This window comes from Bos grunniens, chromosome 11 (genome assembly GCF_055505025.1).
Source record: "Bos grunniens cultivar Pamir isolate PY7600 chromosome 11, Bosgru_T2T1.0, whole genome shotgun sequence".
Classification (NCBI taxonomy): domain Eukaryota; kingdom Metazoa; phylum Chordata; class Mammalia; order Artiodactyla; family Bovidae; genus Bos; species Bos grunniens.
The window spans coordinates 3,080,851-3,096,947 of NC_141175.1; the positions used below are offsets into that span (position 1 = coordinate 3,080,851).

At 60.6% G+C, this 16,097-nt stretch overlaps 1 protein-coding gene across 8 annotated transcripts in view; it reads left to right on the top strand.

Annotated features, from left to right (window-relative positions):
• VAV2 (vav guanine nucleotide exchange factor 2) overlaps positions 1-16,097 on the top strand; it is a 187,151-nt gene that overhangs the window by 90,939 nt on the left and 80,115 nt on the right. For all 8 annotated transcript variants that reach the window (XM_086324195.1, XM_086324190.1, XM_086324192.1 and 5 more), the window contains one exon: positions 10,189-10,247. In XM_086324195.1, the coding sequence (XP_086180321.1) occupies positions 10,189-10,247 (59 nt within the window). The remainder of the gene's footprint in view (positions 1-10,188; positions 10,248-16,097) is intronic.

Below are 16,097 nucleotides of genomic sequence, written 5' to 3' on the forward strand. Positions count from 1 at the left end.
AGCGGGCGAGGGTGAAGAGATTCACGCTGCTCAGGGCACTGGGGTTGTGCTAGCAGTTAATAACGGAGTTACTAAGTCATCACTTGAGAGATAAGTGTGTGTATTGAAAAATTATCGCCATGGTATAAAAGATACAATTTTTGTTCCCCTTCCCATTAAAATGGCCATTAATCAGGGAGGGCAATGAAGCAGCTCTGAAACCCATCGGCCCTCTCCAGGTAATGGCTGCTGTCACCTCGTCCCCATTAGCAGCTGGGGGTTTGATGGATGGGGCCGGCCCAGAGCCTAGAGCCCGCGAGCCAGAAATGCCGAGGCGGGGGCGGGGCACTCCTGGGTCAGGCTTAGACCGGAGGCTGGGGCACTCACCAGACAGGTTCGCAGCTGTCTCTGCTAGTGTGTAGGTGACCACTCTGACCCTCAGTCTCTTTATCTGACGTGGGGCAGAGTATCACCTCATGTGGCTGAGGATTCAGTGAGCCAGGCGGGTAACTTTGCAGCCCAGCACCATACTCGTGGTCAGGGATTGGGCTGGGGGTCAGGGCTCGGGCCCAGGGTCAGGGCTCAGGCTGGGGGTCAGGGCTCAGGCCCACTTGCGTGCTGGCTCCTTCAAGGAGGCCCCTGTGAGGCTGGTGTGGCTCTGAGCGCGGCTCGTGGGCTGACTCTCAGCGGCAGGGCCAGGTTGCCCGGGGGTGTGGGTCCCCAGCCTCGGGGACTGTGGTCGGGCACCCTTGGGTCTGTGTGTGGGGACAGCCACCGCCCCAGCACTGGTGCCCCCAGCTGCGGTTCTGGGAGGGGATGGAGGGAAACAGGATCCACTCCCTGTTTCTCAGCAGCTCTTTCAAGTGTGAGGATGGAGTGCAGATGCAGATGCCGCCTCTCAGAGGGGCCTGGGCTCAGCCAGCCTGGGCCGCCTCTTACAGATGGTCCCCGGCAAGTGAGGGCGCCTGTCGGGGCCGCGGTTTCCTCATCTGGAAAGGCGGGGCGATGGTCCTGACCCCGTGGGATTGTGCTGGAGACAAACTACCCGTGCTGAGACAGGAATCGGTGCAACAGCAGAGGCAGTCGCAGCTGGGCGGGGCCGCGGGGACCCGCTCCCGGGGCAGGCTGTGTAGACGGGGAGCAGGCTGTGTAGACGCCTGCCGTCTGGCCCCTCGGTTCCCCAGGATGAGAAGGGAAAGTGCAGTGGGGGCCTTTGGGGAGGGGGAGGCCCTCACCTGGGGCTGGGCGTCCTTCTGCCTCCCCGTGCTGTTCTGTTAAGTGTGTCGGCATCCCAGGCCTGGGCAGGGCCTCTAGTCCTGCCCCTGGGATCCTGGTGCCTTCTGGGCAGTGACTCACACCGCTGGGCGGCCTCGCCTCGGATCAGCGGGGAGCCGTGCAGCTGCCTGTCTGCGGCTGGGTTTGAGATACCGCCTACGTTTTGACATGCCTTCGGCTCACCTCTTACCTGCCAGATGGGGCAGGGCAGGCCCAGCCCGCTCCCCTTCCTGCTGCGTTATCAGTCATCATTGCAGCTGTGATAACAGGGAGGGGTGTTGAGGGTGAGGGGGAAGCTGCATTCACAGACAGTGAGTGGCCAGGAGGACCCACTCCTCTAGCTCCCTAAGCCACCTTGTGGTCTGATGCGCTTCCTGGCCCCCGGGAACCTCAGTTCAGTTCAGTCGCTCAGTCACATCCGACTCTTTGCGACCCCATGGATTGCAGCACACCAGGCCTCCGTGTCCATCACCAACTCCCAGAGTTTACTCAAACTCTTATCCATCGCATCGGTGATGCCATCCAACCATCTCATCCTCTGTTGCCCCCTTCTCCTCCTGTCCTCAATCTTTCCCAGCATTAGGGTCTTTTCCAGTGAGTCAGTTTTTCGCATCAGGTGGCCAAAGGATTGGAACTTCAGCTTCAGGAGCCTCAGGGCCTCACTTAGCAACCCTGCTCTCATGCCTGGAGGCGAGGCTGCTGTCTCTTGGCCTCCGATCAGGGCTGGATGAGCCCGCCTTTCGGGGCGGGGCGGGGCTGAAGATCTGGGGTCCCGTGGGCAGATGGACGAGCTGGGTCCACCTCTGCTCACCCTCTCTCAGCCGTGAATCCTGAGCCTCAATTGTTCCTCCGTGAAATGGGAAGATTGGCAGAAGTGTCTCCTGGTGGATGTAGTGAGGAGGAGGAGGGGGAGTTTAAATTGTTAAATAGAGATAAGCCTCGTAAAGACTTGGCCGGGGCAGGCTGGACACATATCCGCAGTGGTTGTCACGAGGCCAATCAGGCCAGGGCCTTGCACTCCAAACGGGATCCCTGCTTCCTGTGCTGTGTCTGCCTGGAGGGTCCTGGGCGGCCTTTGCCGATCGCTTGTGTCTCCCAAGCCGGGGTTTAGGTTTCCCGTCTGCAGAGTGAAGACTCTGGACCAGACGGTCGCTAAGCTCCTTCTGCTACGGACTTGCGGTTTCCTGGCTGATTCCTGCAAACCTTCCTGGTCGGGAAGAGCTCTAGTCCAGGTTCTGTCCCGGTCCTCCTCCCAGTCCCGTGCCCCGATGTTGCGGATCAGGGACCACAGATGGTCAGTGCCCGGGGCCCCTGGATGGACACTGCCTATGGCAGGGATCCCGCGATGGGGGCTCTGGGCGCTCCACCCTCTCCCGGCCCCTTGTGCCCCATGAGGGCACCTGGATCCAGCTTCCCTCCCAGCCTCTTCTCTCCTGGCTCCCAGGCGTACGGAGCGCTGCCCCTGGCCTCTCCTGCCTTGACTCGTCCTGGGACTGCTTCTCCTCGAGGTGCCGGGGCTGGGCTGGCACCCTCCCTGCTGGCTGGGGTGGCCGGGAGGGGATGGCACCAGGGAGCGGGGTCTGCCTCTCAGCCCTCCTCTTGCAGCTCTTCCTACAGTGTCAGGACGGAGGGGATAGTAAGCCTCAGCTCCCACCCCGTGTGGCCTCAGAGACACAAAGAAGGAGTGGGTGTTGGGGGCCGCGGACACGGGGCGGAATGCGGGGCCCCTGCCCCCTGCCCCCTGCCCCTTTTGGGCTCAGTGTGGCGGTCAGCTGGTCTCCAGGGCCCCGGGCGGTTCGCCTCTCCATGCTCCTGGCCCCGGGCTATTCCCGGCTGTGGCGTCCCTGGGGGCTTCTGCTCAGCCCCTCCTCTGTCTGTGCGGTGTGTGCCGAGGACTCTTAGACGTGCTCCGAGCCCTTAGGGTAACCAGGTCGCATTCCCAGGAGGAAACTGGGGCCTGGCGGTTGGGGCGGACGGTTGGGGAAGGACAGAGCCGGCAGCGGAGCCAGCCTGTCCCCCATGACCACCCGCCCGGGGTGAGCAGGGGCTAGGGCTTTCTCCTGGCCCGGGAGGCGGCGAGGACAGACGCTTGGTGTCCCTGCTTTTGCGGGGCCTCCTGTATGTTTTGGGAGCCCGACTCTGGCGTGGCCCCTGACCCCAGCGGTGAGGCCTCAGTCACGTCAACGTACCCTCTGGGCTTCAGCTTCCTCATCTTGCAGAGACAAGCAGCCCCTCTGGCGGGTGGCTGTGGAGACGGCCGGGTCCACGCACGGAGGGACCGAGGCATGCAGGCGCTGACTGCCCTGGAGGTGTGCCGCGGGCAGGGCCCTGCGAGGCCACCGGCTCAGGCCCCGTAGGGCGCCCGGCTCGGGGGTCCCGCAGGTCAGCATTCAGCCCTCTGTCTGTCCCTGTCACAGACGTCAGCACCTGCAGAGCCTGAGGCGTGGAGACTCTTGCTGCTGGTCCTGAGGCTCAGGGTGGTGTCTTCTCCCTGCATTTGAGCGTCTTTTCTTGATCTGGACCCACCAAACGAGGAAGCTAGATGTGGGGAGTGGTTTCAAGTCTCACTGGAAGCTCGGTTCAAGGGCAGGACAAAGCAGTGTCCAGTTCCGAGATGTTGATAGACTTTTCTTTCTGGTTAGCCTTCTTTGTTCCTCCTAAGTCACTCTGAAGCTCCCCTAAGGACAACCAGACCGCCCTCCCTTGCCACCAGTCACCTGGCCCCACGAGTGGGTTTTCATTTTGCTGTTTCGCTGTCTTGGGGCCTGGAGTCCTGCCCCCTCCCATCTCCCAGCCTCCTGGCTCCCTTGAAGGAAGACCCCATCTGTAGGGCCCCCGGGTGCTGCCATGCCGAAGGTGGTGGCTGAGATGACCGCGTTCCCCACCCGCTTTTGTTTCCCGGCCTGTTGGAGGCAGAGTTTGTACACGGAAAGTGGGTGCCCATGGTCCATCATGAGTCCCTCCTCGCCGCCGTTCGTGATCTGAAGGCAGGGGCACCAATGTCTCTGACCTTGCTTTCAACGCAAAAAGAGAAAAAGCAGGTCAATGCCGGCTGAGCCGGAGAATGCTATTTATAATAATTGGCTTCTGAATATGCAGCCGTGTTGGCTGTAGATTTCCCCCGCAGATAGAGAGTTTCCGGGGCAACGTATTTAAATGAGCTCGATCATCTTGGCCGTTTGGCTCCGTTTGGCTACGAGGCACTGCTGTGTGCCTGCGATGCCTGGTCCTGGCTGATAAGGGGGTCTTCCTTGTCTGTGCCGTTCCTGCTTAGTGATTCCTCAGAACGGCAGGGCGCCCCCCTGACCACGCGGGGCTGACGGACCCGCCCACTCGCCAGCCGACCAGCGACTGGGCAGTCAGCCCTTTTAAAGTCCCTGCCCATCCTTCCTCTGGATCATCTCTGTGGGGTCCTCGGCTCGCGTCCTGAGTTGCAGGGCAGGGACTTGCTGGCCCGGTGCTTGAGGATCCGCCTTGCAGTTCAGGACTGTGGGTTCAGGCCCTGGTTGGGAACTGAGATCCCGCAACTCGAGAGCCCGGTGCCGTGGAGCCCAGGGCAGAGTGGTGCGCGGCCTGGTGACAGCGGTGTCGGCAGGCGGCACCTGGGCTGGGCCGGCTTCCACCGGAGACGGGGGACCATTCAGGGACGGCCCGGTGTGCCGTGCGTGCGCACACGCGTGCGTGCGTGGCCTCTTGTGTCGCGCAGGCCTTCTGGGAGCCAGTGTGCCGGCGGCTTTGCCTCCTTTAATCCCTTTAACCTGAGGCTTTCGAGGTCACCCCAGAAGCAGGGAAGCTTTGTGAGCCATGCCTGAGAGTAGCGCCCGGGAGGTCTGCTCCCATCAGGTGGACCTCAGTAACTGCGGGAGAGGCTGGGAGACGTGCAGGGGGCCTGGAAGAGGAGCTCGGGGTTTCGTTGCCCACTGCTGGCTCCCGTGATGGGAGCACGGCAGCGGCCAGCACAGACCTTGTTCTCTCGAGACCCCAGTGTCTGTGTCTGAAGTGTGGAGAGTGGGGGAGAGATATTACGTGCAGGAACCATGTTTGCGTCATGTTCATCATAGCGTATCGCGTGGCACTTAGTAAGGGCTTGATAGATGATAGCTCAAGTTCTTATAGTTAAGATGTAGGATTGGGAGGCAGGTTCTCATCGGAACCTTTGCTGTTGATCCTGTCTGTCCATCCACCCATCTGTCCATCCGTCCTTCCCTCCAACCACACACCATCCACCCACCCACCCACCTCTCTGCTTATCCACTCACCCACATCCCCAAACATTCTTCAAGCATCCCTGCAGTCACCAGTCTTAGGCCATCATATGAACTCGGTGAACTGCAGTTTTTCTGTCTGTGAAGAGGCAGCTCGGAGCCTGTTTTGAAGGTCAGATGTGATGGCTGCTGCAGTATGACCTTGAGCGAGTTTGTGGGTCCCTGGGCCTCGGTTCCTGTCTGTAAAATGGGGGCACAATTTTGGTCCACCCCATCTCCTGGGAGGGAGCCTCCTGGGGCTCTTGGAGCTCTGAAAATGTCCCTGAACCTGATCCATCCTCTGTTACGACGTGCCCAGAAGGCCCGGGGCTGGCACTTGGCAGGGCGCATTGAATGTTCGATGAGTGAATAAGTCAGGAAAGCTAAGTCACTCGTGTCCTCTAGACTGAAAATAACGTCCATGAGATGGTATTTTACTTCTCTTTTCCGATATTGTCTGTCTTGTCTTGTCTGTTCCTATCTCATCCTATTTCAGTGAAAAAAATGCCCTTGGGACCTGTCTGAGTTTATGCCTCACCGGCAGGTCAGCACCTGCAGTTCGAAACCCTGCCCTGGAGAGGTAGGAGGTGAGTCCTTCCCTGAGTTAGAGCCCTTGCCCCACCAGGAAGCTGACTGCTGCAGCCCAGGGACCCAAGCAGAGGAGGGCTGGCAAGCTGGGCAGCCTGCAGCTGACTCTGCCCGCTCAGGGCCCAGCCTGCAAGGCTGCTGTCTGACTGCTTTTCCCCAGGTTTCAACAGAGGCTTTGGCAAGGGGCTGCAGAGTGCAGGCCTGCCACCTTGTCTCCCCTGGAGGCCTCTGAGCGATGCTGCCTTTGAAAGGCAGAGTCCCCACCCGCTGTCTGTCTGTCCCTCCCTTGGCCTTCGGTCTCTGCCTTTTCAGCCCTCATCCTGAACTTCTCTTTTGAAGTCATGACAAAGTTGTGAGCCTCGAGGCTGGACCAGACCTTTCCCCTCTTCTGTGTTTCCGTCCGAGTGAGGGCAGGGTTCTTGTGTGTGTGCTAAGTCTCTTCAGTCACATCTGACTCTTTGCGACCCCATGGACTGTAGCCCTCCAGGCTCCTCTGTCCACGGGATTCTCCAGACAAGAATACTGGAGTGGGTTGCCATGCCCTCCTCCAGGGGATCTTCCCGACCCAGCGACCGAACCTGCATCTCCTGCACTGCAGGCAGATGCATTACTGCTGAGCCACCCGGGAAGCCCAAGTAGGTGGAGGGGGTGAGTCAACCCTGAATCACCGCGTGGATCTCCTCGACCCCGGTCGTGCAGACGCGCTGCTGCAGGCGTCCGTGAGCACCTGCTGCAGGCCAGACGCCTGGCACCCGTTCCAGCGAGTCCACCAGTCTCATGGGAGGGGTGCGCTCGTCCCGGTTTCACAGGCGGGCAGACTGAGGCCAGTGGCCGGATGTGAACCCAGGACAGTGCAGGCTGTTCCCTACCAGCAGGCCATCTGACTGCATCCCAGACCACTCCGGTCCCCGCCCCCACCTCATCCCACGTCTACTCCGCGGGGGGCACCTTCTGAGGAGGAGCGACCACCCTCTGGGCTGAGCCTGGGAGCCTCCATTCTAAAGCTCCTCCCGTGAACGCGAGGAAGCCGACTGGCCAGCGGTATCTGGCAGTCTGTTTGCCCGGATGCAGGCTGGCGGGGCGCCGCCTCGGGGTCTGAGCAGTCCACGCCTGGTGGGGCCCAGCGAGACTGCCATCCAGGGTCCAGGCCTCAGGCCCCGGGCTCTGCACTGGCACAGCCATTCCTTCACCAAGGAAAGGGGCTGAAACACCGCAGGCCACGGTCGAGGCGGGAGGTAGACGCGAGTGAACAGCACAGACACCCGTGGCTTTGGGGAGCTGGCCGTGCAGCTGTCCGCTCTCGGCACGACTGGTCCCCGTGGGCACACACCCTCCTCCCGCTGATTCCCTGCCCGGCCTCTGCACACACGTTCCTCTGCTCGCCCAGGGCTGAGGCTCCGTGGGCCCCGCGGGAGCTGCTGGTGGGTCCCTGAGCCCAGGAGTCTGAGCCTTTTGTGTGGAGGGAGGGAGGGAGAGGGCAGGATGAGCAGCTGTGCGTCTTTTCACTCGTTATCAGGGATGCAGACGAGAAGGGGAGATGGAAAGTGGGGAAATGTCATCCTTTGACATTTATGTTTTCAGGGGAGCTGGCAGGGACTGTGAGCCGGGAGTTTTTTGATCATCATGGGAGAGGGATGCCTCTGGGGTAGGCATCAGCCAGAGGTGCCTCCGGGAGCCACTAGGGTGCTTCGCGACACCTGGGGGCCCCTCCCCTCATCTGACCCCGCGGCTCTCAGGGGTCTGCTCCCCGGAGCTCCTGCCCTGGGCCCTGGGTCACTGAGCCAGGCCCCCCCAGGTGAGACCTGAGATTTCCCTTTCTGCACAGACGTGCAGGACGGACCAGCAAGGGACAGGGCCCTTGGGCAGAGCTGGGACGGTCAACCCCATTTAAGGAGCTGGCCCCGTCTGGCGACCGGAGTCCAGAGCCCTTCACTAACCGCTAGTGACAGGCTCCAGCCTGGAGCAGAGCGGCTGAGAGCTCGGGCCGAGGCTTGCTGTGGTCACGGCAGCTGCAGAAGCCGCGTTGTCCACCGAGACTGAGGACCCACGGACACAGGGACCCGTCTCCTGGCCTCGGTTCGCTCTTCTGTGGCAGCTCCCCGCTGTCCTGGGCTCTACCGTACGAGACGCGGCCCCGACCCCAGGTCAGCAGACAGGCTTCGTGTTCTGAGCCGATGCCGACCCGTTGCTGGTGTCTTGCTTGGACTCTGCAGGCAGGATCCTGAGTTGTGTCTGGCTCAGGGTGGAGGAGTGCAGCAGTTGACCGGTGATGTCTGCCACGGTAGGTGTAGGAGGGGGCGGCGTGTGCCCTCCAGTTGCCAAACCCTTGGGCCCCAACACTTTCAGCATTCTGTCTAGTGACTGTAAGGACACCACCAATATTGCTTTAATTTTTGTTCTTCCTAAATATTTAGAGCCCTTAAAAGCCAAGAATAACAGCAGAAGCCAAGTCGCTCGTTATTTGTGAAAGGCCTCTTGGCGCACACAAGTGCGGGGGCCCCTGGCTGGGCCAGCTGCACAGTCGGCCCATTGAGTCCTGTCTGAGAAGGCACAGAGGAGCCCTGTTGCTCCTCGGATTCATGACTTCCGTGCGAACTGGCCCCTGAAACAGAACCCCTCCCGGAAGTCAGCGCGCAGCGCGCGGCTTGTTGGCCGAATCCGCCGTCTCGCCAGCTGAGAAAGGGCCCTTCTGTACAGTGTAGGGCTCTCTCCCCACTTCTAAAAAACCGCCGCTGGACGGAGAGCCGCCTCACAGGAGGTCTGAGGCGTGTGACCTGGGTCGGGGGCTCTGGGGAGGTGACCTGGCCTCGGGCTTCCCAAGTCCCAGGTGTACACAGCCGGCCTCGTAGGGGTGTGAGGATTCACCGGATGACGCAGGTGAAAGGCTCATTGGGCTCAGTTTCTGGGCATCAGCGCCCAGCAGAGGGTGTCTGTGAATGTAGCCAGTGGTCATCACAGGCCATGTTCACATCCCCTGACCTCAGATGCACGTATGCGGGGGCACACACGCACACACACACACCCGTGCACATGCAGGGGGCTCTCAGAGTCGAGGCCTGTCTCTGCCTCCGTGGTGCGTGGTCTCTCTCAGCACGTTCCACGTCAGTCCCGCTGGGAATCGTGAGCAGCTTGTGTGACCCGCGAGTCACGCTCGAGCGTGTAACGCTCTGTGTTCGGGGTCAGCCGTGCTCTCGCCTGGCCCCCATTTCCCTGTGACCATCTGTGGAGTCTCATCCTTACTTGCCCCGGTCATCTGAAGGTCTGTGGACTGGCCGTGTTGAGGCCACTGAGGCTGGGAGCCAGGTGGGTCCTGTTGTCTGGAGGGGGCTGGTTACAGGGGAGGACTGGGCTGGGGCAGGGACCCCAGGATTCTGACACATCTGTCCATCCAGGGAGAGCCTCCTGGGATCCCCTTGTGCAATCTGAACCTGGGGCTCTTTGTTTTCCCTCTACACCCTGAGCCCCTCGCTAGCTGGGCATCTGTTTAAATGGTCCATATGGAAAGATCGGAGGGGCTGGGAGGGAAGGGAGCTCTCCGCGGGGATGTGTGCACCTGTGCTGCACTCCGGGCTGCTGTGTGACTTTGGGCAAGTCACTTGACGTCTCTGGGTCTCTATCTCCCCACCTGTGAAATGGGTCAGCACCCACCATGACAGGAGTTATTATTAAATCACGTGGTGCCTTCCAGAGCAGGAGCCTGGGGGGAGCCCTGTGTGGTCGTGATGTGTGTGCACACCTGCGGTGGCCCCGATGGGGCAGACCGTCTCCTGGGGGAGAGGAGAGCGGGACTCAGCGAGTGGCCGATGGGCAGGAGATGGCGGGGGCTGTGAGCCCAGGCCTGGGCTCCGGGGCGGGCGCCGGGTGCACGTGGCCCTCAGCAAATATTAGTGCCCCGAAACGACGCGCCCTGCACAACAAATGTAGAGCAGGTGTCTTGCCTAAAAAAATCTTTTGCTCTGCTTTTTTGTTATTTTTTTCCCCTGAAATGAGAAGTGCTTTAGTAACCGTTCTCAACATCTACAAAACACTTCGTTACTGTACTGTGACAACTTCCGGCTTTCTCATGAAATTACAGACGCGTATTCTCGTCTCCCCCTCGCAGGTCATCTCCGCCGTGTCAAGACTCTCCCTGCACAGCTTGGCTCAGAACAAAGGCATCAGGTGAGCTTCGCGGAGCGCGGCAGGGTGCCTACCTCTTCGTCTTCGTCCACCTCCCGTGTGCCCTGTCACAGATCCTGGAGTCTTGAACAGATACCCTCGGCCCGGGTCTTTCTCATGAATTTTCAGCGTGTTGTCTGGTTGCCTGTTGGCGGCAGCTGGAAGGGGCGGGGAGGAGGAACGAGACTTTAGCTCACACCCGGGACATCTTGCACGCCTGTTACTGATGGCTGCAAAATCTCTTTCGATTTAGGTAATAAGATCAGCAAATTAATCCTTTCACAGATCATCGCCTACCTAAATGCCCTCTCCACACGTCAGACCTGGGTTTTGCCTCCAATGAAGTAGCGGTGTTTGTGTGTGGAGATGGGGCTGAGCCAGGGGGCCTGCCTGCAGCTGTGGCCCCACCCCGGCAGGAATCTCCCCAACCTTGGCTTTAATCCTGCTTGGATTTGCAGAGAATTCCATGGCGCTGGGGTCTGATCTCTGACACATGGATGTTGGGGGGTGGGGGACCCTGGGACTGAGGGGGCAGAGGCATCTGTGGGGATGGGGGCATACCGGCCACAGGGGACAGGGGAGGGCAGCCCCCGGTGAGACCTGGTCGTTGCAGATTCTGACCCTCAGATCGGGGTCAGGGAGACCAGCTTCCACACCCAGTGGGGTTCAAGCCTGGGACCTGCCTCCCCCAGTGTCTCTGGGTCATGGGCCAGCGGGGTGGGAGAGAGAGGTTTCAGAAGGCAGAGATGACTCCTTCTGAGGATACAGGGACTGGGGGTCTCACCTGGGCGGGTACAGGTGACCTTCTGAGAGTGGTTCAACTCTGGAGGGCTCCCCGCTGGTGTTGTCATGGGGGTCCCTGCACGCTCGTAGACTGGGGGTCCCAAAACCAGGATGCCCACTGCAACGGGCCCCTTGGTACAGCTGTTTGCCCAGGTCCAGAGAGTCATGGGAATAGAGGCAAATATTGGGGAACCCCCCCAGAACCTCTTTTCCTGTTGGGTTCTTCAAAGACTCAGAAGTTTCACTGAATTGAGGATTTTTTTAAATGTCAGATGAGGGACAGGCTGTTTAAAAATGTTGCACTGCTATTAAACACGTGTTCGAGAATATTTGTAACACGTTTAGGGTGTAAAGCATAACGTTAGGATGAAACCCCTGTACCACCTCCTGGCCCACGTTCTAGAACACCGCTCTGCCTGTGAGGCCCCCAGCTGCGTGGGCTGGTTTTCAGTGTAGCTTTTGTCTGTACCCGGGACTGTTTAAAAATGTTTAGTTTTAAAAAGTGAGTCATTGCTGGATACACAGACAGTTCGTGTGTTTTCTTGTTGGTTTTTTCCCAGAAATGGTCGTCTGTTCTTTGCCCCACTAGCCGGATGACAGGCTGCGTTCCAGATGCCGCCGCCCCGTTCCGGCATGTCCTCCACCTGTGTCTGTGTCTGCGCATGTGTGTAGGCAGGAATGGAGTTCGTGCCACAGAAGTCATTTTATCTGCTTTGGCACATAACTCGAGAGTGTGATCTTTTCTCCCCATCTCATAAACATCCTCCTGGTCGGGGGCCTGGTGTCGGGGAGTCCAGGGGTGCTCCTGGGGTGGACGAGGTCCCGTGGTGGGCTGAGCACAGTGTCAGGCTCCCCATGCCCTGCACTGGAGGGCAAGAGGCCCGTGGCCGAGGCCACGACTGCCCTGTCTGTTGGCTCCCGGAGCCTCAGTTTCCCTGGGGCTGACAGCTGGCCAGGGAGTCTGCTGGCGGCTTAGAAAGTGGTGAGGGGCCTGAGAGCGAACAGGTGACCTCTGATCAGTGTGGAGGTCCCTGGGGGGCCGGGCGGCGCCCTGGCCTTCTCAGCTCCATGTCCCCATCTCCCCTGACCCCTCCGACCCCGCAGTCCCAGGGCCCCTGCCCCACGACACAGGTGCCTCCCTGGCCGCTCCTGCGCTGGGTGGCGGCCAGCTCTCCGAGGCTGGCCCGTGGATTTGGAAATGCACCTTCTTCCCTCTCTCTTCCGGGCAGCATGTGGGCACAGTGGCCGCCTGGATGGGGAATGAAGACCCCAGCCCCTAGGGCGACAGTGAGCAGAGAGCGACGGTCTAGCTTGCGGAGCGGCTGAGAGCCGGCTCCAGTCTGGTGGGCTATGCGCCTCATGTGGGCAGCTCCTCGCGGAGCTGGTGGGAGTGGAGTAAACCCAGGGGATGTCTCAGGGTTCATTCAGGTGAGGCTGAACCCCGAGGTCGGCGTTGGCCCGCAGGAGGGCTCAGTACGTATCCCAGTTTGCTGTAATGACGTCACAGGGCCTGTCAGGGCCCCTTTGGGCCTGATGACTCACAGGACTCAGCTAAGCCGCTGTCCTCAGGGTTCTGGTCGATTACAGCGAAAGGAGGCAGGTCCAGGTCAGCAGGTGGAAAAGGCGCATAGACTGGAGCCCAGGAGAGACGAGGCACAGACTTCTGGGCCTCCTCGCCCCGAGGACTTGCACGGACAGCGCTGAACTCCCCCAGGATGATGTGTGACGTCACAGATGGGAGTTGCCAGCCAGGGAGGGCCCCTGAGCTTTGGTGCCCTGGTTCTCATTGGGTGTGAGTCGTGTAGACACAGCTGACTGGCCTGTGGGGGTGACCTTAGCTTCCAGCCCCTGGAGAGGTCCAGCTGATACTGTGGGCTTGTGGTCCCCCATAAACCCCATCATTTCACAGACCCTCTGGCCTGGCCTGGGCGCTTCCCCCACCCCGCCCAGGTAGGCAGAGATGCTTTAATCAGCAGGATGTCCCAGGGGCTCAGAGGTCCCTTTCGGGAGCCAGGCCAGAGCTTCTGTGGACACACAGGGTGTGGGCAGCCTAGGGCGGCTGCATTAACCCTTTATTGCACGTGGGGGAGGAAGTGAGGGGGCCGGGAAGGTGTTTGCGGACCAGAGGCGGGGACGGGACCTGCTGACCGGAGCAGCGCCTTTGCGGGAAGTGCTGCCCGGCTCGCCTGCGTCTCCCCCTCGCCCTGATCACTGAATGTGCCGCTGGCTCCGTCTCACCCGTGTTTCTCCCTCCCTGTCTGAGCCCCAGTCCAGAACTTTCCCGGGATCCTTTCCCTTCGCAGCACCCGGGGATAGGCCCTCCGGCACGCCCCACAGCTCACCCTCCCTGGGCCTGGGAGGTGGGCTCCGGCCGCTCCCAAGCGGACGAGTTTGAGCAGCTCCGCACAGGCTGAGGGTTTCACAGGCGATGTGACAGCCTGGAGCCACACTCACGCAGAACCCTGACTGCACTGTTCGCTTGAGAGTATTTCATGGTGTCGGTAATTAGCAAGAGGGGTTCCTCTAGCTAGACTCCTCTGTTTTGAAAACCCGCAGACCAAGCCCACAGCCCTAACGAATCTCTCCCGCGCTTCTCTGGTGGCTGGAGAGGAGCCCAACGCGCTCCTTTAAAAAATGACCATTTTCACCACCCTTGCTCTGTGTGCTGATCTTCCACAGAAGCCCCAGTTGTGATAAATAGGAGACTTAATCTAAGCACCGCACCCCGGTGCCAGCTGGGAGACCAGCAGTGATGGTGGGGAAGTCCATGGGGGTCATTCAGCCCAGTGTGTGGGGATGGGGGTCCTTGTCACAGCTGGAGCTGGCCCTCCAGATTGAAGGATGTCCTGTCAGGGGGTCATCACGGCTCTGAATGCCTGGGAAGGAGGAGATGGCAAAGGGCGGACCCTCTCTGGGCCTGAAATTGAACGGTGAGACCAGGGCGCCCTCAGCCCTTGGAGGTCTCATCTCTCAGCCGCCTGCTTGCTGAGTGGTCTTAGGCAGGGATATTCTTGGACCCTCTGGCTCTTCTTCTGTGGGCGGGGAAGCGTCCCCCTGCCACCCAAGGTTGCTGTGAGCCTGTGCCCTGTGCAGAGTGATTCGTGCTGCCCCGGACACCCTGTGAGCACCCGCGGGCTGCCAGCTGAAAGGTGACCCCCCAAAAGATGTACCCTCCTCCTAGCCCCTAGACCCTGTGTCTAGACTGGGAAAAGCTTCTCTGCAGGTGAGGTTTTATAGATGGAATTTCACCTGTAGACGTAAGGAGGAGACAGGAGGGTCAGAGTCAGAGGAAGGAGGTTGGAGGGGTGTGGCCACAGGCCAGGGAAATGCGGGTCATCTTAGAAGCTGTGAAAAGGTCAGGTTCTCCCCTGGCGCCCCTGGAAGGAGCCGGCCCTGCCGACCCCTTGATCTGAGTCCGTGAGACCCACTGTAGACTCCTGACATCTGGATCCGCAAGGTAGTAAACCCAAGCTGTTTGAGGCGCTTTTGTGAGAGCGGCCCTAGTGCTGGGGAGGCAGGTGGGCGTGGGCCTGAGGATCCAGTGCGGGGCCGTCGTGGGGCCCCGGGCATGGGCCTCTGCACCCACCCCTGTGTGGCCCGCGTGGTGGGCTCGGCTCTGGGTCCTCAGGGGACCCGAGCGCTCCTGCAAGCCGGGACAAGCCTCTGTCTTTGACTCCTTGGTCCTAACCTGGCCCAGCCTCCCGCTCTCTGGCTTTTTACTGAATTGCAGTAAAATTCGCAGAACATACATTTCATCCCTTTGAGGTGTGTGGCTGTGGCTTGGTGTTTGCAGTCACCCCGCTTCCCTCCCCATTGCCCCGAATGTCATTCCCAAGCATGTCACACCCGAATGGAGGATCCCACCTGCTGGGGCAGTGGTGCCTGAAGGGTTCCCCATCCTTCCTGGGTTGGGGGGAGATCCATAGAAGGTTCTAGAAGGGAGGAGTGGAAGGGAAGGCACTCCTGTCTGGAAGGCCTTGGAGGAGGTGAGGTGAGGGCGGGGGAGGAGGGGCCGTCAGGCCTGGTCAGTTTTGTTTCAAGGCTCTCAGGGCTGAAGTGGCATCTGAGGCTGGTGACCGGCTGCCACTGGGTGGGGGGGGGGGCGCCTTGTGCCTCAGAGGGGCTGCACGTTGTGAGGTTGGGCCCCCTCGCGAGGGAGCGGGCAAGGGCAGGCCTGTCTGGCCTGTCTCACCCCCTCAGGGGTCAGGGATCATGGGGACCGGGTGGGGGTGCCGCAGGGATGGGGTGGGACGGGGGACAGGGGAGGGAGGGGGACGGGGCAGGGACGGGGAGATGAGGCAGAGACTAGCCTGATGCTGTGAAGCCTAGCACTGTCTGGACCACCAGAAGCTGAGCGAGTCTGGTGGGCTCCTCCTCTAAAACCTCGCTGGCCCTGCCTGCATCTTGATCTAGGATTTTTAGCCTCCCAGCCCCCGGAGAATGAATTCCTGTTGTTTCAAGCCCAGGGTGTGGGTTTTGCCAAGGATTGAGCTCTGAGATAGGCGGGTCCCCTCTGTGTGGGGGTGCAAATCTGCCCCTCCTAAAGTCTGGCCACATCCCACCCCACCCCTGACCTGGTCCTCGCACAGCCCCTGCAGGTCAAGGCCTGAAGGCCGAGGCGGAGGCCAGTGGCTAGCAGGGAGCTTGGGGTTCAGGGACCTGCCTCTTGGTTATCAGGGGCTGTAGGTGGACAGGGGCGTCCTCACTGGTGGGTTTCATGTCCCCGACAGCGTTCAGTGGTGGGGCTGTAAAAATGTCCACGTGCCCTGGAGCCCCAGCTCCCCCCACCCCCAGGCCTGTCCTCCCCTCGAGGGAGCAAAGATCACCTCACTGTCTAACAAGGAAAACAATCAAAGGCTGCCTTCTCGGCAAGCGCCTCCATGAAACATTTATCAGGCAGCTGTGTGACGCTATCGGCTTGTTTTCAGAGACAGGGAAGGAGATCGTGTCATGCTTTGCACTGGGATTTATCCATGTGCGGAAGGCACGTTGAGGGTATTGAAAAATGCCCTGGAACAGAATGGACGTCCCCAGTGTGGCCGGTGGTGTGGGGGATGTGACCCCCCGCCC